The 22,889-nt window shown below is 41.8% G+C and overlaps 1 protein-coding gene across 3 annotated transcripts in view; it reads left to right on the forward strand.

Annotated features, from left to right (window-relative positions):
* The window catches only part of MTSS1 (MTSS I-BAR domain containing 1), a 107,961-nt gene extending 85,288 nt beyond the window's left edge, over positions 1 to 22,673 (forward strand). The window contains exons 5-15 of one of the 3 annotated variants that reach the window (XM_069957117.1): positions 1,206 to 1,297; positions 1,526 to 1,600; positions 3,086 to 3,243; positions 3,819 to 3,926; positions 4,087 to 4,184; positions 9,428 to 9,638; positions 10,768 to 10,890; positions 14,032 to 14,205; positions 16,008 to 16,166; positions 16,464 to 16,626; positions 16,892 to 22,673. In XM_069957117.1, coding sequence (XP_069813218.1) covers positions 1,206 to 1,297; positions 1,526 to 1,600; positions 3,086 to 3,243; positions 3,819 to 3,926; positions 4,087 to 4,184; positions 9,428 to 9,638; positions 10,768 to 10,890; positions 14,032 to 14,205; positions 16,008 to 16,166; positions 16,464 to 16,626; positions 16,892 to 17,580 — 2,050 coding nt within the window. In that variant the 3' untranslated portion in view covers positions 17,581 to 22,673. The remainder of the gene's footprint in view (positions 1 to 1,205; positions 1,298 to 1,525; positions 1,601 to 3,085; positions 3,244 to 3,818; positions 3,927 to 4,086; positions 4,185 to 9,427; positions 9,639 to 10,767; positions 10,891 to 14,031; positions 14,206 to 16,007; positions 16,167 to 16,463; positions 16,627 to 16,891) is intronic. The other 2 variants (XM_069957118.1, XM_069957119.1) reach the window with 2 other exon arrangements.
* Positions 22,674 to 22,889: the final 216 nt, after the last annotated feature.

Consider the following 22,889-nt stretch of genomic DNA (forward strand, 5'->3'; position numbering starts at 1 on the left):
CAAATTTTCTGCTGGAGTTCCCCTTTAAAGCTTTACATGATGGCAGTGACCAATGATCTTGCATGGCCTGACCTCAGAACAGAGGTAACATCTCATCATTGGGCCTCAATATACAACGTATCATCACACCCGACCAGAGACAACAGGATCGGCCACTAACCAGAAGCTGCAGAAATAGCAGATAGTTCAGCCGGTGTGATGTGTGATACTGTCTGGTGACGTGTGCCAGGCCGCACATGCTGGATGCTGGAACACGCAGCGCCTCTTTGGCTCCGGCTGCTGTGATTACCGATCCTTGGACCGCTTACATTTCCCGCCCTCGCTGTCTAAACATAAATTATGGAAATTACCTTGTATTTAACAAACAAACACCTACACATCAGCTGTGCGCTCATCGCTGTCTCCGCACGATAGGCATCGCTGTGGCTGTATGTGCACGTGTCCTCCTGTAATAACACTAGAACAATGGCGCACTTGTTGTAGGAGGAAGAGATCACGTGACTAGAACCTTAGAGGTGCTCACGTGGATTCTCACCTTCATGGGCTTCCTGATTTCCTTCCTTTAGTTCAGAGATTGGGGAACCTGCGGCCCTTCAACTGTGGCAAAACTACAATTCCCATCATGCCTGGGCAGCCAAAGCTTTAGCTTTGCCTGTTGAGGCATGATGGGAATTGTAGTTTTGCAACAGCTGGAGGGCCGCAGGTTCCCCATCTCTGCTTTAATTGCAGTTTTTCCCAATGTTAGGGGGTTTCTGGCCCTTCAAATCAACTGGTGCCTAAGATTTGTAATTTGCTTCTATTAAATAATCTCCTGTCTTCCAGTACGTATCAGCCGCTGTATGTCCTACAGGAAGTGGTGTATTCTCTCCAGTGTGACACAGTGCTCTCTGCTGCCGCCTCTGTCCATGTCAGGAACTGTCCAGAGCAGCAGCAAATCCCCATAGAAAACCTCTCCTGCTCTGGACAGTTCCTGACATGGACAGAGGTGGCAGCAGAGAGCACTGTGTCAGACTGGAGAGAAAACACCTCTTCCTGCAGGACATACAGCAGCTGATAAGTACTGGAAGGCTGGAGATTTTTTAATAGAAGTAAATTACAAATCTCTGGCACAGTTCTCTGTGTATAGGATTGTTGTATATGTCACCATTATGACTCTACATTTGTATTACAGCGCTCTCACTGACTGTCTGTTATTTGTATTACAGCGCTCTCATTGACTGTCTCATCAACCCTCTGCAAGAGCAGGTGGAGGAATGGAAGAAGGTGGCCAACCAGCTGGACAAGGACCATGCAAAAGGTGAGTGCCGCAGCCGCCTTGTCCTATCCCAGTGTTCCCTGTCCACATGAGCAGATAGGGCAGATCCCTACCATAGGACCTGCTAGATCAGTGGCCAGCCGGGGACCCCCAGGATACAATGTGGAGGTCTCTGGGATCTCACACTGTATAATCACACCCTGTCCTGCACAGTAATCTCCCGCAGATCACACAAGTCTCCTCAACTATTATCCTGTGATTATCTTCCAGAATATAAGAAGGCTCGCCAAGAAATCAAGAAGAAGTCGTCCGACACCCTGAAGCTGCAGAAGAAGGCCAAGAAGGGTAACGGGGATTTCTTATAATCTTACAGCAATATGGAAACAATAAGATGAGAACAAGGAAGACGCCATCATTCTTTCCTTATATGTGATGATTATCTATCCTATCTATCTATCTATCTATCTCCTATCTATCTATCTATCTATCTATCTCCTATCTATCTATCTACTATCTATCTCCTATCTATCTATCTATCTATCTATCTATCTATCTCCTATCTATCTATCTATCTATCTATCTCCTATCTATCTATCTATCTATCTATCTATCTATCTATCTCCTATCTATCTATCTATCTATCTATCTATCTATCTATCTATCTATCTCTCTCCTATCTATCTATCCATCTATCTATCTCCTATCTATCTATCTATCTATCTATCTCCTATCTATCTATCTCCTATCTATCTATCTCCTATCTATCTATCTATGTCTGTCTGTCTATCTATCTATCTATCTATCTATCTATCTATCTATCTATCTATCTATCTATCTATCTCCTATCTATCTATCTATCTATCTCCTATCTATCTATCTATCTATCTATCTATTTCCTATCTATCTATCTATTATCTATCTATCTATCTATTTCCTATCTATCTATCTATCTATCTATCTATCTATCTATCTATCTATCTATCTATCTTCTATCTGTATATCTATCTCCTATCTATCTATCTATCTATCTCCTATCTATCTATCTATCTCCTATCTATCTATCTATCTATCTATCTATCTATCTATCTATCTCCTATCTATCTATCTATCTATCTATCTATCTATCTATCCCCTATCTATCTATCTATCTATCTATCTATCTATCATCTATCTATCTATCTATCTATCTATCTATCTATCTATCTATCTATCTATCTCTCTTTGTAGTGTTAAAGGGAATCTATCAGCTATATTCCACATTCCAAACTGTTGTTAGACCAGGGAATCACATGATACCTGTCATATATCTGTCTGTGCTTCCAGAATATAGAGAGCTGCTTTTATTCTGTAGTAAGAAGAGTCCTAGAGGCTCCTGAGCTCCCGTAGAGCAGTAAGCTGTAACACCTCCCATATCTGACCTTGTTTAGGAGTCCAGGTGTCAATCAAGCATTGGGGGTGAGGAGAAGGTTACAGCTTTCAGCAGATCACGAGAATAAAAGCATTTCTCTACATCCTGGAAGCACAGACAGATATATGAAAGGTATCAGGTGTCTCCTTTACCTAACAGCTATGTAACAGTGTCAGCCATTTGGAATGTGAATTACAGCTGACAGATTCCCTTTAAATCGTATCATACACTGTGGTACTTTAGGTTACCTAGCAACACCTTGACTTCCCCTGTGAGTGACCACCCCCAGTACTTGTTGCTGTGTGTAGGGAGATGGTCACAGATGGTCTGGTCTGGCCCCAGTGTCTGGGCTCCACCACCTAACCCAGGGGAGACCCTTACACCCCTATAGTGAGTGACAGTGCCCCCTGTTGTCTGTGCAGGTAGAGGAGATATACAGCCTCAGCTGGACAGCGCTCTACAAGACGTCAATGACAAGTACCTGCTCCTGGAAGAAACCGAGAAACAAGCCGTCAGGAAGGCTCTGATAGAGGAACGCAGCCGCTTCTGCTCCTTCATCTCCATGCTCCGGCCTGTCATAGTACGTCCATCCCTTCTTACTCCTTTACTACATTGCTAAAAAAAAATTCTAGTTTTATTTACATATCTTATAGTTTACAGGTTGAACTATATTATACTTTGTACTACATCATTCTTAGGATATGTGCTTGCTGTCAGTGAATGAGGAGAACTCTCTAATTTACATTCAGATTCAGCAAACCTGTGTATAGCTATTACTGGATATAATTGTATCCAGACTAGACAATGCTCTGTGAGCTCTACAGCCTGGACTACAGACTGATACATTGTACATAGCTAGTCCTGCTCTCAGCTGTATCCAGTGTAGGCAATGCTCTGTGAGCTCTACAGCCTGGACTACAGACTGATACATTGTACATAGCTAGTCCTGCTCTCAGCTGTATCCAGTATAGACAATGCTCTGTGAGCTCTACAGCCTGGACTCCAGACTGATACATTGTACATAGCTAGTCCTGCCTATAGACAATGCTCTGTGAGCTCTACAGCCAGGACCCCAGACTGTAATGATGGATTGTTGGATCCTCTCGCTTCCGTCCATCTCTTCGCCTTGTGACGCGTTTTTCATCTTGTGAACAGGAGGAAGAGATTTCCATGTTGGGGGAGATCACTCATTTGCAGACAATATCTGAAGACCTGAAGACCCTGACCATGGATCCACATAAACTACCGTCTGCCAGTGAACAGGTGACTGATCACATGTCTTCTATTGCTCCCTGGTATCAGCCGTTCCAGGACGGAGAGAAGCTGAGTGCTCTATCCTCCATGATCCCGGCTCTGTTGTTATAGCACATGGACATGTCACTATGGATGGGACAGACAATGAGATTTCCTTATGTCTCTATAGGTGATTCATGATCTGAAAGGCTCAGACTATAACTGGTCCTACCAGACTCCGCCCTCGTCTCCCAGCACCACCATGTCTCGCAAGTCCAGTGTCTGCAGGTAAGTGACGGCTGTCTCTTCTGTAGGGCTCTTAGTAATACAGCCTAGCTGAGTGTAATCTGACCGCCTGGTTGCTAGGGATAAGGCAACAACCTGACTTAAAGGGTTTTGTCCATGGAACCAGAGTTGAAGTGACACCACACATGTCCGACCACCACTCTCTTCAAACATGTGGGACATGAGACGCTTACCAGTTAGGGCCCTATTCCACCGGACGATTATCGTTCGCATAATCGTTAACGATAAACGATCCAAACGACCGCTATTACAAAAGACCTGAAATCGTTCACCCATTTACATGGAACGATAATCGTTACTTATGATCGCTCTTGCGGTCGTCTTGCTGTTGATATTGCGTTCTTCACTACTGCAAACGACATCTTATTCAGTGCAAATGATTTGCGAACGAGCGACGATAAAAATAGGTCCAGTTCTTATTAAACGATCAACGATTTCTCGTCCGGTCGTTAGTCGTTAACTGCTATTCAACCGAACGATTATCGCTTAGATTCAAACGATTTAACGATAATCTGATTGATAATCGTCCCCTGGAATAGGGCCCCTGTCCTGCAGATAGACATGAGTGTGCCTCGTGGGCAAACCCCTTTAAAGTGTCACTGTCGTTGAATTTGTTTTTGCAGAAATCAATAGTCTAGGCGATTTTAAGAAATTGGGTTTATTAGCCGAAAAATGCATTTTTATCATGAAAAAGTAGTTTGAAGCTCTCCCGCCTGTTTTCATGGTTCTCTATGAAGAGGGGAGGGGTGGAGGGAGATGAGGCACCAAAACAGGACAACAAAGAGTTAATTCACAGCTGCATCACCAGGATATCTCCTCTGAAGTCAGCACTGACCTCTCTGACCTCTGAATATTGGCTTTCATACGGCTCCCGCTGTGTAATCCTTTGTTCTCTGTTGGCGATTAATCTCCCTCCTTCCCCCTCCCCTCTCCATAGATTACACAGGCCCGACTGATGTAAAAGAGTTGAGATTTCCTGATACTGAGCAGTGAATGAGAGAGAGGAGGGGGGGGGACCTGGGGAAAGTCTTTGTGAACGCAGATAATGGCAGATTTGCCTAATAAACCCAATTACAAGGTTTCTCAAAATCGCCTGGACTATTGATTTCTGCAAAAAAAAAAAAACAACTAACAAACAACAGTGACACTTTAACCTCTTAAGGACATAGGACGTATGCGTACGTCATATGTCCTCACTTGCACTTCACGCTTTGAAGTGCCGCAATCCCGGGTGCCGCGAGTAGCCCGGGACCGCTGCTATTAGCGGGCACGGTCTGATCGCCGTGCCCGCTAATTAGCTAATCGGAGGCAGCTGTCAAAGTTGACAGCTGCCTCCGATTACCGGAGGCAACGTTTCCCTGGGGTCTAGTGGGGGAGATCGCTCCTCCGGGACCTTGTCCCGGAGGAGCGATCTCCGTTACTGATGCCGGCCGGGGACGCGTCCAAGATGGCGCCGTCCTCGGCTCGGCACTCGTTCGTTTTCGGCTGCAGCAGCCGAAAGCAAACGAGTGCCGATCTCATGGATCTCTGCAGCATATCTATGCTGCAGAGATCTCAATAAGAGATCCAAGTGTATATACTAGAAGTCCCCCAGGGGGGCTTCTAGTATATGTGTAAAAAAAAAAAAAAAAAGTGTTGTTAATAGTAAAAAGCCCCCTCCCCTAATAAAAGTCTGAATCACCCCCCTTTTCCCAGGTTTTAAATAAAAGTAAACAAATAAATAAATAAATAAACATGTTTGCTATCGCCGCGTGCGTAATCGCCCGAACTATTAATTAATCACATTCCTGATCTCGTACGGTAAACGGCGTCAGCGCAAAAAAATCCCAAAGTGCAAAATTGCGCATTTTTGGTCGCATCAAATCCAGAAAAAATGTAATATAAAGCGATCAAAAAGTCGTATATGCGCAATCAAGGTACCGATAGAAAGATCACATCATGGTGCAAAAAATGACACCTCGCACAGCCCCATAGACCAAAGGATAAAAGCGCTATAAGCCTGGGAATGGAGCGATTTTAAGGCACGTATATTGGTTAACAACGGTTTGAATTTTTTACAGGCCATCAGATACAATATAAGTTATACATGTTATATATCGTTTTAATCGTAACGACTTGAGGAACGTGCATAACAAGTCAGTTTTACCACAGGGCGAATGGCGTAAAAACACATTTCCCCCAAATAAAAGAAATGCGTTTTTTTTTTTTCAATTTCACCACACTTTGAATTTTTTTCTGGTTTCGCAGTGTACTTTATGCAAAAATTCAGCCTGTCATTGCAAAGTACAATTAGTGACGCAAAAAATAAGGGGTCATGTGGGTTTCTAGGTGGAAAAATGCAAGTGCTATGGCCTTTTAAACACAAGGAGGAAAAACCGAAAACGTAAAAACGAAAATGGGCCATGTCCTTAAAGGGTTAAGGACTTAAAGGGGTTGCTTGGGGTTAGAGGAGTATGGGTCATTTCTTTTTAAAACAGTGCCACACTTGTTTGTGCATGGTATTACAGCTCAGCCCCCCCCCCCCCCTTCACTTCAGTGCATAGCAAACAGGGTGTCCTAAATCTCTCAACGTGCCAGGATTACCTCTAAAATGAGGACACAGAAAGCATGTCAGGACTTAAAGGGATTGCCCAGGATTAAATGTAGGAGAAATGTGAAGCCGCCCTAAAGGGGAACTCTGTTGATTTTATTTTATTTTAAAAATCAACTGGTGTCAGAAGGTTGTATAGATTTATCATGTACTCCTATTTAAAATCCTCAAGTCTTCCAGTACGTATCAGTTGCTGTATGTCCTGCGGGAAGTGGTGGATTCTTTCCAGTCTAACACAGTGCTCTCTGCTGCCACCTCTGTCCATGTCAGGAACTGTCCAGAGCAGGAGAGGTTTTCTATGGGGATTTGCTACTAATCGGGACAGTTCCTGACATGGACAGAGGTGGCAGCAGAGAGCACCGTGTCAGACTGGAAAGAAAACACCACTTCCTGCAGGACATACAGAAGCTGATACGTATTTGAAGACTGGAGATTTTTAAATAGAAGTAAATTACCAATCTATATAAGTTTCTAACACCAGTTTAAAGGAAAAGAAATCCCCTTTAATTTTCCTCTTGGAATAATCACATATATTTCGTCTGACCACCACCTCAGGGTTGGACAACCCCTTTAACTCGGCTCGATAGTCAGTGAGGTCTCTGCATTGTCCTATATTCTTACGATCCATTACATATGGCTGTGAGTTATATACATTACACCTTGTTGGGGTTTATGATGATGAATGTTATTGTGCACATTAACCTTTTAATTCCTGGCTCAACCAGGAGCTGCATCCACCCAGTACATTAGGAGTGGACCTGCCCTTGTGTTACACAGACCTCCGTCTATATTGTAATGCTGTTCACCCTCAGAGAAACTGTTTTATTTTTGCAATAAAACAGTTTTATGTGCATGCTGTCCTTACCCGGAATTCTTAAAGGGGTTTTCTGACAAATATATTTTTTAGATTTCTTTTATAAAGTTATAGCTTTGTACTGTAACTTTAAGAAGATGTAAAGCATTTTTCTCATTTATATTTTTACATCAAGTGGCAACAGGAAGGGGCAATGCAGATCCTCTGCTGCCACCAGTGGCTGTTTTGAGAATGGCAGGGCTGAACGGCCCAGTCACATATCTGTATGCAGTGTTAATGATACTGAGCTTCCTCTGATGTCTATATGACGCATTTTAGCATTAGAATAGACATTACACTGAGGAAAGCTGTCTGTGTCACTAGTGCTGCAGTCTTTCCTGATGTCTATATAATACATGTTACCATTAGAATACACATTACACTGGGGGAAGCTGTCTGTGTCACTAGTGCTGCAGTCTCCCCTGATGTCTATATAATACATGTTACCATTAGAATAGGCATTACACCTGGGGGAAGCTGTCTGTGTCACTAGTGCTGCAGTCTCCCCTGATGTCTATATAATACATGTTACCATTCGAACAGGCATTACACCTGGGGGAAGCTGTCTGTGTCATTTGCGCTGCAGCCCTGGCAAAGTATAGCAGAGTGAGCAATGATTGACAGTTATCACTTGTTCTGATACACTGTGCCATGGCTGCATCTATACTGAAACAGACAGCTTCCCCCAGTATAATGTCTATTCTAATGTTGACATGTGTTATATAGACATTACGGGAGGCTGCAGCACTAGTGACACAGACAGCTTCCCCCAGTGTAATGTCTTTTCTAATGGTAACATGTATTATATAAACATCAGGGAAGGCTGCAGCACTAGTGACACAGACAGCTTCCCCCAGTGTAACGTCTATTCTAATGGTAACATGTATTATATAGACATCAGGAAAGGCTGCAGCACTAGTGACACAGGCAGCTTCCCCCAGTGTAATGTCTATTCTAATGGTAACATTTATTATATAGATCTCATGGGAGGCTGCAGCACTAGTGACACAGACAGCTTCCCCCAGTGTAATGCCTATTCTAATGGTAACATGTATTATATAGACATCAGGAGAGGCTCAGTATCTGCATGCAGCTGCAGTAGTGATATGTAACTGTGCCAGGACTGGGGCTTGAGCAGCTCTGCAGTTCCTAAAACAGCTCTGTCTCTTACTGCTGCCACCCAGTGTAAAAAAAAATATTTGCCAGTATACCCCTTTAATAGTTTTGATATCTCCCCCGTTGTCTATCCGGCACATTGCGATGCTGCCTCCCCCATGTGAATCACACGAGCATGCTCAATGCAGCAACCTATGTGTGTATACATGACTGTGCACAATCCTGCAGTGTATACCTATGGCTGGGTATGTAAAGGATATTATATATCCAGTAATGCAAAGTCCTGCAACATGTGACTCTCCAGCTGTTGCAAAACTACAACTCCCATGATGCCCTGACAGCCAAAGGCCAAGGGCTGTCAGCCAGGACATCATGGGAGTTGTAGCTTTGCTCCAGATTGAAGAAGACTGCAGTTCTGCATGCAAACCCTCCATGTGCAGCATCTGAAGCATTGCACACCCTATAGATGCTGCCTCCCCCCGTATTGTGTGTGTTTTGGTGCTCATGCTGCCCAGAGATTGGTGGAGTTTTAATTTGGTGCTTGCTTTTCCCCTTCCCCTCTTCTTTCCCCTGCATTTTCTTTTCGAACCCCCCTCAATCACCCCTCCCAACCTTTTACCGCCCCTCTCGTCTTTTCCTTGCCCCCCTTTCCTTTGTCTCACACAGCAGTCTGAACAGCGTTAACAGTAGTGACTCCAGATCCAGTGGTTCCCACTCACACTCACCCACTTCGCACTATCGCTATCGCAGCTCCAATCTGCCCCAGCAGGCCCCCATGAGGCTGTCCAGCGTCTCCTCCCACGACTCCGGCTTCATCTCCCAGGATGCTTTTCAGTCAAAGTCTCCATCCCCTATGCCGCCAGAAGCTGTGAACCAGGTAAGAGTCATCTCTTATATCTACACAGTCCTGCCCTTAGCTTGGAGGTGAAGACAGTAGTGCAAAAACTGCAAAATAGGCTCTGTCCTTAAAGGGGTTGTCCTTAAAGTTATCTCCTATCAACAGGGTAGCTCAATCCCCACTCTATTCACTCTCTATGGGACTTGTGAATGTAGCTGAGTCAGCAATGTTCCAAAGCTAGAGAATGAATGCGCAATAGCTGAGCATGAGCACTGCCACTCCATGTACCTGGCGCACTATTGACCTTAGGTAAAAACTGTGAATAAAAACATTTTCCTACACTATGGAAGCACAGCTGGATATATGGGAGGTACCCTGTGTCTCCTAGACCTAACAGCATCAGCAGTTTGGAATATGAATAACAACTGACAGATTCACTCTGTCAGCAGGTTGCTGCTGTCCTATCTCAGAGTTGCATAAACTAGTGACAGAGAAGCTGAACAGAATGATGTATCACTTACATTGTTCTGTGCAGCTGATCCAGAGATATCCTCCTGAATAATGGACAATAAGTAGTCCTCTCCATTATGTGCATGAGCTCAGTAGTCCTGGATATTCATGAGAAGCAGCAAACTCTGCCCACCAGCTGCTGATTGGCAGTTATCTATTCATGCTGTGTATAGGCAGTTAACTGTCAATCAGCAACGGGAGGAGGGGTGTGGCAAGAATCCTATTCTCCTGCATATTAGCAGAACGGCTGAACAGAATATGTCCCTTAAAGACTGAGCCTATTTTGTTCTTTATGCATTTTGGCATTCAAAGGCCAATTACTTTTACTTTTTTTTACCCTTTATCCCCTTTAAATGGGTACTGTCAAAAATCCTGGTACTGAAAAAAAAAGAACATTTGGCTTGCCCTAGTTTGGTTGTGGTTTGGGTGTTCCGACCTTCAATTGTTCACTTGAATTGTTGACAGTTTCCATAGTTTAGTAGATGTTTCAGTCACTCGTATTCGTTTTCATCCACTCTTGCTTTACAAAAGTTGCTCCCCTGGTACCATAAAGACTTCCCCTACAGAAATTGTTTCCAACTTTCCATCCTATTATTCGGTTGTGCCTTCTGCTGTCACAATCGTCCACCTTACATTGCCTATTCCTCTCCTCTTGTAGCAGAATTCATCCAGTTCTGCTTCATCTGAAGCCTCTGAGACCTGCCAGTCTGTGAGTGAGTGCAGCTCCCCTACATCTGTGAGCTCTGGATCCACCATGGGAGCCTGGGCCTCCACTGATAAGGTGAATGGGCTGTGGGGCTGCCAGCGAATGCTGTGTGATCCATATATACAGTGCAGTGTGTATATATATATATATATATATATATATATATATATATATATATATATAATCATATATTTCAGGGTTTAAAGGGGATCTCCAGCATTTTTTTTTAGATCAACTGAAAATGATACAGATTTGTAATTTACCAGCGAATGCTGTGTGATCCATATATACAGTACAGTGTGTATACATATATATATATATATATATATATATATATATATATATATATATATATATCTCATATATTTCAGGGTTTAAAGGGGATCTCCAGCATTTTTTTAGATCGACTGAAAATTATACAGATTTGTAATTTACTTTTGTTTAAAAATCTCCAGTCTTCCAGTACTTATCAGCTGGTGTATGTCCTGCAGGAAGTTGTGAATTCTTTCCAGTCTGACACAGTGCTCTCTGCTGCCACCTCTGTCCATGCCAGGAACTGTCCAGAGTAGTAGCAAATCCCCATAGAAAACCTCTCCTGCTCTGGACAGTTCCTGACATGGACAGAGGTGGCAGCAGAGAGCACTGTGTCAGACTGGAAAGAATACACCACTTCCTGCAGGACATACAGTAGCTGATAAGTACTGGAAGACTGAAGATTTTTAAATTTCCAGTGCAGTAGATTTACATGCACCTGGGTAACATACTGCAATATCTCAATCAATGGTGCCAAATGACAAACTTAGCAATACACACACAATACATATAAAGAAGTATAAAAAAAAATGTTAATTCAGAGGAAAATTTCTGGAATTGTTGGTGTTGCAGCAGTTGTCGGCTGAAAGGGTTTCAGATTTTATATACATAAAGTTCATTCATCTCTTGTCTTTCAGTTCTTCATCATTTTTATTAATTTTATGAATGGAAATGCTCTTGGTTACATTCCCAGGTTGCAATTCTAGCTAGTCCTGCTCTAAGCCGAGAAGACAAGTGGACTGAGTCTAGGCAATGCTCTGTGAGCAGCAGCTGCACAAATCTCTTTGGTAGTTTGAAAAGCGTTATCAACCCAGGGTTTGGTTGTTCAGGTCACAGAGGCCACAGAGCATTGTCTAGACTGGATACAATTGTCTCCACGGAAAATAAGCTAGAATGTTCTCAATCAGTAAAACTGTGGATAAATTGAAATAAGTAGAGGACTATATATCACTGGAAGACATGTTTAAAGGGAACTGGTCACCATGAAAATGCTATCTAAGCTATCACCATCATGTTATAGAGCAGAAGGAGCTGAGCAGATTGATATATATCTTTATGAGAAAATATTTAGTATAACTTATAATTTATTGATTGAAATCTCTGATGTTTCCTGCTAAAGAGTCCAGTCCATTGAGTGACTCCACCCACTGGACTCCTTAAAACATAATGATCAGGGATTTGAATCAACAAAGATATATATCAATCTGCTCAGTTCTTCCTGTTCTATAATATGATGTTGATAGATTATATAGCATTGTGTTGGTGACAGTTTCCCTTAAAGTGTTGTTGTATTGTATACTGTATATTGTCCGTCATGTTTGCCATATAGGTTAATATGTTAAAAGTTGTAAAATGCTTAAAATATCTTAAATTATGTGTATGAACATTGTATTACTGTTAATATATAATGTACATTGCATACATACATACATACCTGTATTATACTTCAGAGCTGCACTCGCTATTCTGGTGCACAGTGTATCGTGTAGCAATATAGGTATCAATCAAATGTGACCACTTCATCTTGTGGTATTTTTTTAATCATATGATCCATTTCTATGTTCCCTTTCATTTATTATTTATACTTTTATATTTTTATTGGACCTGACCACAGGGGCAGCCATTTTGGAAATGAGCCAGTATGAATAAAATTATTATCAGTCAGTTACTTAAAGGGGTTGGCCAAGGTTAGAAAAGAATAGCTTCTTTCTTCCAAAAACAGCACCACTCCTGTCTTTTAGGTTGTTTGAGGTATTCCCCCTTATCCCTATTCACTTCAGTTTAGGGAATTTGCAGCACCACATATAATCTGTGGCCATGTGTGGCGCTGTTTTTGGAAGAAAACAGGCATGTTTTTGTAATTCTGGAAAATCCATTTAAAGCCTTTGATTACCTTTACATTGTCTAAAATTAAAAATTTTGAAAATGATCAAATGGCCATTTTGTGTATAGTCTGTGTGTCCCCATAGTAACAGACTACAAATCCTATGTAGTCTGTCCCACCCATCCATCCCCTTGCCAACTAATTTTATACTTGTACTAAGTAGATGGAGAAGATGGAAATATGACGTCAGGATTAGACCACAGAGGATTTGTCGTCTGTTACCATGGAGACATGTATCTGCATAGGGGTGGTATGCACAAAATGGCTGCTTGGTTTGTATTTGAGATAGGGCAGCCATGTTTTTTGTAGTTCTGAACTACACCACATGAGACCGGTGACATTGGGGCAGATTTATTAACCTTGTCTAAAAGATTTTTTTAAAATCTTAATTGCCTATGGCAACCAAGTACAGCAAAAGTACTTTGAGAAATGAATATTGCCATAATTGGTTGCTATGGGCAACAACAACAGTTTCCCAAATCATCCCCATTGTCTTATGGTGCAAAATGGCTTCCCCTATGGAGTATTGTTTTTTTTTTTTTCCGGGCTGCCAAACCAAGACGTGTGGCTATCAATATGGACCATTCTCACTTTCCCCGGAGTTGTCACCCAGCTTGTTTCAAACTAGCTACGGCCTAGTTCCAAGGCTCACCTTTAAAGCCAGTGACAATCCCTATGGGGGCTGTGATGACTGACTGCTTAGTGGTCACCCAGCTCTTGGCTTCAGATCGGGGAACATCCTTTTTCTGTCAGTTCCATAGAAGTGAATGGTTACTGCCTCTCCTGTTACATGGGGCACAGGGGACCTTCCATCCTTGAGATCGGGGTCAATTCCAGCGATTGAACCTCCAGCGATCACACATTTATCTCCTATGCTGTAGATAGGTGATAAATGTTTTTCATAGTAAACCTCTTTAAGTCCTGCATTGCTTTTGTTGACCCCTTCCCCCTCATTTGACCACCATATTGATTTATTTTTCCCTCTTTTGTTCTCTTCCCTCTGTGTTGTTTGTCCTCAGTTGTCTAATGGCTATTACCACTTTAGTTTGTCCAATGACCTGTCCTCTGCCGGTCATTTCACCCATTACCCACTCCCAGCCTCCCGTCCTTGGACCCGGTCCAGCTCAGATTGTCATCACTATTACACCATTGGGCCGGGCATGTTACCATCGTCTAAGATCCCCAGCTGGAAGGTTCGTCTATAAGTCATACAGCCTGACTCTCCTAAACAACTAAACTAATAGCTTTCAGACTTTTTGAAAACTTTTGTCTATTCTGTAAACCTCTGTTCTGCACAACCCCCGGTCTAGAGTCTTGGATAAAGTTATCCAATCTAATGGCAACTACTTATGCATGGGTCCTCAAAATATCTGGTATTCCACCATCACCCGTAGACTATCAGTAGTTTTGATGATTGGACACCATCAATATCCCAATGATCTGAATTTTTGATGGTTGTTATTGCTTATACTTTTTTTGGCCTTTGCACATCCACCTTAATGATGGACTTCTACTATTAAGACTGAGTTCACATTTGATCACAGGATCAGCTAAAAATACCAGCAGGCCACACCATTTTGTCCAGTAAAGTTATACACACAATGATGAAGTCCATTGGGTGCCACTGGTGTCCATTGTGCAACTGACCCATCAGCAAAAAATTTTTTCATTGTTCTTTTCCAATGATTGTGAAGAACAGAGGAAGGAACAGCACTGATGTGAACCCAGCCTTATATCTATATGTCCAGGTTCCTATCCTTTATATACCCTTTCTTGCTGACCATTGGCACCCCTATAGGACACGGTCACCTAGCCTATTTGGTGGTCGTGCTCTGTCTGCCCCATTGAGCAGTTATACTGTAATACAGAAGGGGGTTGTGCACTGAGGTATTATGGGTCATCTGGGTGAACCCTTCTTTCTTGTAACTCTTCCTGTATCTGACCTCTCTCTTTTAATACCTACAATGTTTTCTTCTCACTTAGATGAATTACTCTTCTTAGAAATGGTTAAAACCTTAAGCTTGTGAGCTCTTCTCTTTTTGTATATCATTGGTGCAGGTGAGATATTTGTAACCCTTGCCCATCGGGTGTCTAACATAGGAACAGTAATTCCAACTCTGAACATCTTTTTTATTGATGATTCCTAGGGGGCGCTCAGGAGCTTACTGCATACTGATTTGTTAAAACGGGGATGGGAAACCTGTGACCCTCCAGCTGTTGCAAAACTACAATTCCCATCATGCCTGGACAGCCAAAGCAAAACTTTGGCTGTCCAGGCATGATGGGAATTGTAGTTTTGCAACAGCTGGAAGGCCGTAGGTTTCCCATCCCTGTGTTAGAGGGAATCTGGCACATTAAACATGCAGAATAATCTGCAGGCAGCATGTTATAGAGCAGGAGGAGCTGAGCAGATAAATATATAGTTATGTGGAAAAATATTCTGGAAAACTTGTATTATATGCATTAATGTGGATTTAGGAGTCCAGTGGGAGGAGCTAAACAGTATTTTTCATGCATGCTCGTTCAAAGGGGATTCTGAGTTTTTAGACAATGTGTTGCTATTGCTTGAAACTATAAAAAATATACTTGCTTTCCTCACACCCACTGCCGCCATCTTTCTCTCTGCTGCCAGCGCACAGCTCTTTAAGAAGCGATGTGATGGGTCTGCTCTGGAAGAATGGCGGGAACAAGGATGGCTAGAATATGTTTTTTATGGTTTCCCGTAGTACCAGTGCATTTTTCTTTTTTTTTTTTTTGACACCCCAAATTTCCCTTCAAGAAAGGCTGTCAATAACTGAGTAGGACTGCCCACTTGACTCCTAATCCCAGGACTTTTCTACTTCTCTACTGACTCTTTCCCTACAAAACTATATATCAGTCTGCTCGGCTGCTTCTGCTCTATGTAGGGGCAGTTATGTAAGGGTTAAACCATCCTTTCTTGAGTGAACAAAGTGTGTTGAATATGTATACATACAGCATGTAACCTTTCATCCAGGACTGGGCTAAGCCAGGTCCATACGACCAGCCTATGGTGAACACTCTTCAGAGACGTAAGCGTGAAGCTGATCCTTGTGGAGGAGGCTACACCTCAGCTCTAGGACCAACCACTGATGCCCGATTGCACAGGAACGGCAGTGTACCGGCAACGTCCAGGGTAAAGAGTGATGCCATGGGTCGTCTCTGCTTCTAACCACACGTCTCTTAAGTTCTTCTTCTGCTTCTAACCCATGGTTGACTTGTTGAGTGTTTGCTTTATTGCCTACTGTAGTGATCTCTTCTGCATGGGTTCTCCTGGCAAAATTGGGGTGTAGTCTCCACATAGGAGTAGATCCAGACAATCTTATGATGGATGACACGTTTGTTGACTGGGATGAAATGACTTCTATCGGTGGTGGGTCATGGTCAGGCTTGGTGCACGGTGTTCATTTTCTTCCTCTCTTTTATTTTCCAGCAAGGGGAAGAAGCGGAAAACTGTGATGAGTTGGCCCTGGCGTTGAGCAGAGGATTGCAGCTGGATACGCAGAGGAGTAGCAGAGATTCCTTACAATGTTCCAGTGGGTACAGCACACAGACAACAACCCCATGCTGCTCAGAAGATACCATCCCTTCTCAAGGTACATGGTGCACCTAGGACTCCACTATAACCATGGACATTCATAACCCATAACCCATAACCCAGTTTTTAGGACAATTCCTACTTATTTCGATAGTGATGTTATTAAGGATTAAGATTTTACCGGGACAGTATTTCGATATTTCTGTAGTGATGTCTGTGAGAAGCGAGGTCGTGGCAGGGAATTTCCTAGATAAGTTATGGAACCTGCTATAAAATTTTTCCTTGAAACCAAGTTTTCAACCATTTTTTCTTCTTATCTTCAGTTTCAGATTATGATTACTTCTCAGTAAGTGGAGACCAAGAACCTGATCAACAAGATTTCGATAAATCTTCCACCATCCCTCGAAACAGTGATATCAGCCAGTCTTACAGGAGGATGTTCCAGGCTAAACGTCCAGCCTCCACCGCTGGGATACCGGCCGCTTTCGGACCTGTAATTGTCACTCCTGGTGTGGCCACCATTCGTAGGACACCATCCACCAAGCCTTCGGTGAGACGTGGCACCATTGGAGGAGGTCCCATACCAATAAAGACACCGGTTATACCTGTGAAGACCCCCACAGTGCCTGATATGCCTGGTGGGTTTCCCACCAGCACAAGCGAAGAAGGCTCTGAGCAAAGTCCTGATTCTCCTTCCCTCATGGAAGCTGCGGTGCTTTCAGGCGAAATACCAACTTCACTGTGGAGCGGCCAGGCCTCCATAAACCCTCCAGTCCCGGGACCTCAAGGCATGATCATGGAAGAACAGAGGCAAGGGAGGTCAGAAATGGATGAAGATGATGATGACCAGGATGGATCCATCCCCGATGCCCCAATTCAAGCCAATCCAGGGGCAACAGATTCCACTCTATCGGAGGCACCTCAAGGAGAAGATATGCTGATCGCTATCCGCCGTGGAGTTAAACTTAAGAGAACCACCACGAATGATCGCTCTGCCCCTCGGCTCTCCTAGAAGAAATGGCATTGCTAAGGCCGGGACTAGCGAACTTCACCCTGGCAACTCTCTTTAGCTCATTCCAGTCCATGATCGGCGGATTGTTTAGGAGTGTACACAGGGTTGACTCTTAAAAGAAAATATATATATAAATATATATTCTCACGATAAAGCAGAGTAGAAGAGCAAGATTACTATCTGTCCGTTTCCTCACACTGTAAATAGTGATTTGACTTCTGCACATAGTTAATTCCCCTTTTATGTTTCCTGGTTAATTTTTTTTTTTTGTGGCTCCTTCCAATTTTTTGTTCCCGTTTTTTCCATAAAGTGCCAAAATCTCCCTTTCATTTTCTATGTATAAAATCTTTGTAAATTTTTCAACCTGCTTGAGATGGGACAAGAAGTGTGCATCGTAACAGACAAAGGACTGTTTTTGTGAACCCTGTACCCTCTCAAAGACGAAAAAAAACTTAAACAAAAAAAAAAAAACTTTGTATAAATCAAGCATGAGTATTCCTTTGTGGCATGATGGGAGACGTAGTTCAACAACCGTTGCACAGCCAGAGGATGATAAGGTGTAGAACACCTCCGAATAATAGCAGCTTAGATTTTCCTATACACAACTACAAGCTTAGGTTTTTTTCTTTTTAATTATTATTGTTATTTTTGAATATTTTTTTCCCGTTTTTTTAACTGTTATAAATTATTAACAATTAAGAGCAATATAAAAAAATAGCATGTAACCAGGGGGAATAAAGGGTTAAGAACGCCATGATAACATATGCTGTTACACAAACGTCACCTGTAATCTAGTCATTGCTTGTAGCTCCATGGTAGACCACCTAAGCCATACCCAAACCCAGTGTTCCTGTTCTACCAAGTGCTTTGGACCCCATCTTCAATGTAATATATTAGAACCATTGTGTCACTTTGAGTACCCTATGTATTCCCTTACTATGCTAGGACTTGATAAGACGGGAATTTATAGGACAGCTTACATTTAAAGGGGTAAAACATGGCTGCTTCTTTTAGCGATGAACTGTGTGTGTATATTAAAGGAATATAGCTGAACTGCAATACTGAACATGACCTGTAGGTGTGACACTGTTTTAGAAAGAAAGCAGCCATGTTTATTTAAAAAAAAATATTTAACCCCTTTAATATTCTCATATATTGTTGGCAGCCATTTTTTGGGGGCTGAAGCAATAGCTGTCGATGAGAGATCACACGTCTAGGGATCTAGCACAAGAAATGGCTGCTGTAAATGTCCCGCTTGTTTTTCCTATGTCATAAAGCACTCAACTTTTTTTTTTCCCATTCAAATAAATATGTGCGCTCACATTATCTCACCAATACTAACATAATAAGGGGTTAAGTTTAATGTTAATTATAATAATTCATAAAAAAAAAGGCTAAGGCAATTATAAAGATATGAAACAATTACATTAGCTGGGAGTTCACAGATGTAAAATAGAATTGGAAAAAAAAAAAAAATGTAAAAAAAAAAAAATTACGTATTCACATTTGAAAGACCCAGCTGGCTGGGTCAAGTTTTCAATAGTTTGATCACGTCTGAACGACACTTTACACCCACTCATCGCTGTTAAGTATTGTGGAGGCAAATGGTTGTACAAAACAATATATATATTTTTTTCTTTTTGTAAATTTTTCAAATTTTTGACACAAATTTGGCACAGGACTTCCATTAAGGAAGAATTTGTTTTTGTTTGTTTTGAGGATATTCTCCGTAAAATGGCTCTTTTTGGTTATATGTTATGTATTTTTAGACTGTTTCATGGTGGGAAATAGCACTGTAGCACATTTTCTTTAAGGATCAAAAAAATAAAAAAAAATTAAAAAACAGTAATATATGTATATAGACTAAAATGGATCACGCTAGGTTTTGCGGTCACCTCCAATTTAAGAGGTCAAAAGAAATCTGCAGAAGTTTTAAAATACGTAAGAGATGCTAGAGAGACCTGTGATTTTTTTTCTTTTAGGTTATCCTGACTGCTGGTTCAATATCAGATCCTATAAAAGAGGGGCTTTTTTTTCATTTGAAATTGAACACTGATCCTGTGAACCAAAAATCTTTTTAAAAAAAATTTCATTTCAAGATGTTAAAAGGCGACTGGAGCTAAAAAAAAATTTAAAAAAATCCTGTTCTCAAGCTTAGCTCTTATCGGTTGTTATGGTCAGTTTATCCTGTAAGTTTTTAAGTTGCGGAGCCCAAAGTGGTCCAGTGTAGGTACTTGTGATTTTCGGGACTGGATCGATACCTAGAGGCCATAATTTCAGGAGAAATTATATATATATATATATATATATATATATATAGACCTATATAGGAAACATAACACTTGCATGGTCGTGCCACTGACTGTGTTAAGGGATAAAAAAAAATTCCAAAAATTTTAGAATAATATTTTTTTATTGTATTATTTAGCATTTTCTTTTATCTGTAGTTTTTTGTCAGGAAATTTTTAAAGAAACCTGTAAACCAATCCCACGATACCTGCAATCACATTCATCACACCCATCAAATTCCCGATTCCATTGCATCAATATTTAAAAAAAATCCACCCCAACACAAAATCCTCTATTTTATACAGTATATAAATGGCATTAATATTTCTTTCTAGAGCAATATCACTTGTAGAAATGTATTTCAGGATCAGCAGACAGGATAAAGTATTTGTCCCCATACGAGGGGTGATACATGGCGGGTTATTAGAGCCTGAGGGCCCCCCCGGGCACATTGGATCATTGATGCCAAAATGCAATATCGTCAAAGGTGCTAGTCTCAGAAAACCAATTCTGCAAATTCCTTGTTGGCTATCGTTCAAGATGTAAAGTAACTTGTGAAGTTGTCGTGTTTCATGTATGAAGACGTACGCTGCTGTTATTCCTTTCCACATGTTATGTTGCAGTACGGCGTTATTAAAGGGCATGGTGAAATTAAGAAAAAAAGACTAATGATTTTTTTTTTTTTTTAGTAAGTTTTTCTTTACAAATCCAGAAAAGTTTAAACCAACCGTAAAGCCACCCTCTGAATTCATAGCATGTATGATGAGGGAATGTCATCAGAAAATTACCACTTTTCTGTTAAACATGTTTTTAAATACATATTGGGGGAGATTTATCAAGCTGGTGTAAAGTGAAACTGGCTCAGTCGCCCCTAGCAACCAATCAGATTCCACCTTTCATTTTCCAAAGAGTCTGTGGATAATGAAAGGTGGAATCTGATTGGTTGCTAGGGGAAACTGGGCCTACACCATGTTTGATAAATCTCCCCCATTATTTTAGTTATATTATGTTTTCCTGATTTTTCAATTAGTTTTTTTAATTTTCTAATTTTACTCTATAATCCTGAAATCTTGCAGTTTCCATTCTGGCCACTAAACATTAAAAGCTGATACTTCCTGCTCTGTAGAGATCACTTTCAAGCAATGTCCTCCTTATCACAGACAGGAATAGAGGGGACTCCAGTATATAGATGACACACCATTCCATAAAGGCAATGTTTAGAGCTAAGCCCACCATCCTTAAAGTGACCTCTGCACAGGTCACAGTGCATGCCTAATTTAAATAAATAGGCTTCAAATTGCTGTGTCTATCTCCATAGGGCTTGCTGTAAAGTATACCTCTAAATGCTGTTAAAAACAACTCAGGTAAGATGGCTGCCTCCATAATAAAGTACAAAAAAATTATATAAATAGATTTTCAATCTGAAAAAGACATGTCAGTTTCTGGTTTTAATCAGTAAAAAAAAAATCTGGGTGAAACATTCCCTGTAAAACTTGTAAATAAATGTCCCTCTAAGAATTCCCTTGAAATGCTAACTTTCGATAACATACAGTTATACAGGGGTTATGCAGGATTAGAAAAACATGGCTTCTTTCTTCCAAAGTCCACACCACCCCTGTTCTCAGGTTGTGTGTGGTATTACCACTAGAGATGATCGAACAGCGCTGATGTTCAGGTTCGTTCGAACTCGAACCATCGGCATTTGACTCCCACTGCCTTCCCGTTCCGTGGGGAAGGTGGAGACCACCTGGTAACCTAGGCTGTATCCCTGTTTTCCAGGCGGTACTCGGGCTGTCTCCACCTTCCCCACGGAACGGGAAGGCAGCGGGAGTCAAATGCCGATGGTTCGAGTTGAACGAACCTGAACATCAGCGCTGTTTGATTATCTCTAATTACCACAAGGCTCCATTCACATGAATAGAACTGTGCAGCAATACCGCACCCAAACTCAGGACAGGTGTGGCACTGTTTCTAGAAGAAAGCAGCTATGTTTTTCTCCCCTTTAATAAGGTACGGGGACTACTATAAACCAGAATAGAGAGTTGGTCCCTTTCTGGTGGACTAGCCGGACCTACAGCCATCATCTAATCACCAAAACAGAGATGTTTCTGACCCCTTTAGTGACTGTGAATAGTATACAGTGACTGTTGGTACAGCTAACAAAATGGCTGCCCATAACACATGAATCTGACACTATAACCATCATCATTACGGCACCCTTTAAGAACATGGCAACCTAGTGGAAATCATAGCAGACATGTTGTATATTCAGCAATTCAATACCAGCATATATTCCTAGCGATCAGTGAGTCCTTTGGATGCCTACTTACAAGTACTGAGATAGCTGACAAAATGGCCGCCCCCACTGTGTGCACCTGATGGGTCCACCTCCTTCTTTTCTTTATATAAGGACACAGTTATCCATGTCTGAAATGAATTAAGTGGCTAGTATGAAGTACGTGGTTGTCATTCCCCCCTGACCAGTTAACGTTTAGTATGAGAACACCGCCGCGTTCACCGTAGGATTACGCCCCCCCTCTTTTTATCGTTCTGTTTTGTGTTCTTTTTGGCATATTGTATCGCAGTGTCACGGCAGAAGACGCGAGTCGTTACGACAAGGAGTACGTGATCCTTCTGCCCTTGTGTTTAGTTGCTAGTTTGTACTGAGAGTTGACCTCTCCCTGTGCAGGTTGTTTTACATTGTTTAAATGACTTTTTGCTGTAACTGTGCCTCCCCGTACATTGTAACGATTGCTTCAGCCTACATAAAAAAAAAAAGAATAAAGAAAACCTGGATAAAGGCATCTGCGTGTGTCTAGTATGAAGTCATTGCTCCGTTGTCACAGCACCGCGGCAGTCGGGAGACACTGTCTGTCTGGTCATTGAGAGAAAACAAGAACACCAAATTTATAGATACTGTGTGTTGCCACCAGAGGGCGTAAGAGTGCAGAATCTACAGGCTGAGCTGTAACGTCTTTGAGTGACTGTACTGACAGTATCCTCCATGTCCAGCTGTATCT

This window comes from Dendropsophus ebraccatus, chromosome 2 (genome assembly GCF_027789765.1).
Source record: "Dendropsophus ebraccatus isolate aDenEbr1 chromosome 2, aDenEbr1.pat, whole genome shotgun sequence".
NCBI classification, from domain to species: Eukaryota; Metazoa; Chordata; class Amphibia; order Anura; family Hylidae; genus Dendropsophus; species Dendropsophus ebraccatus.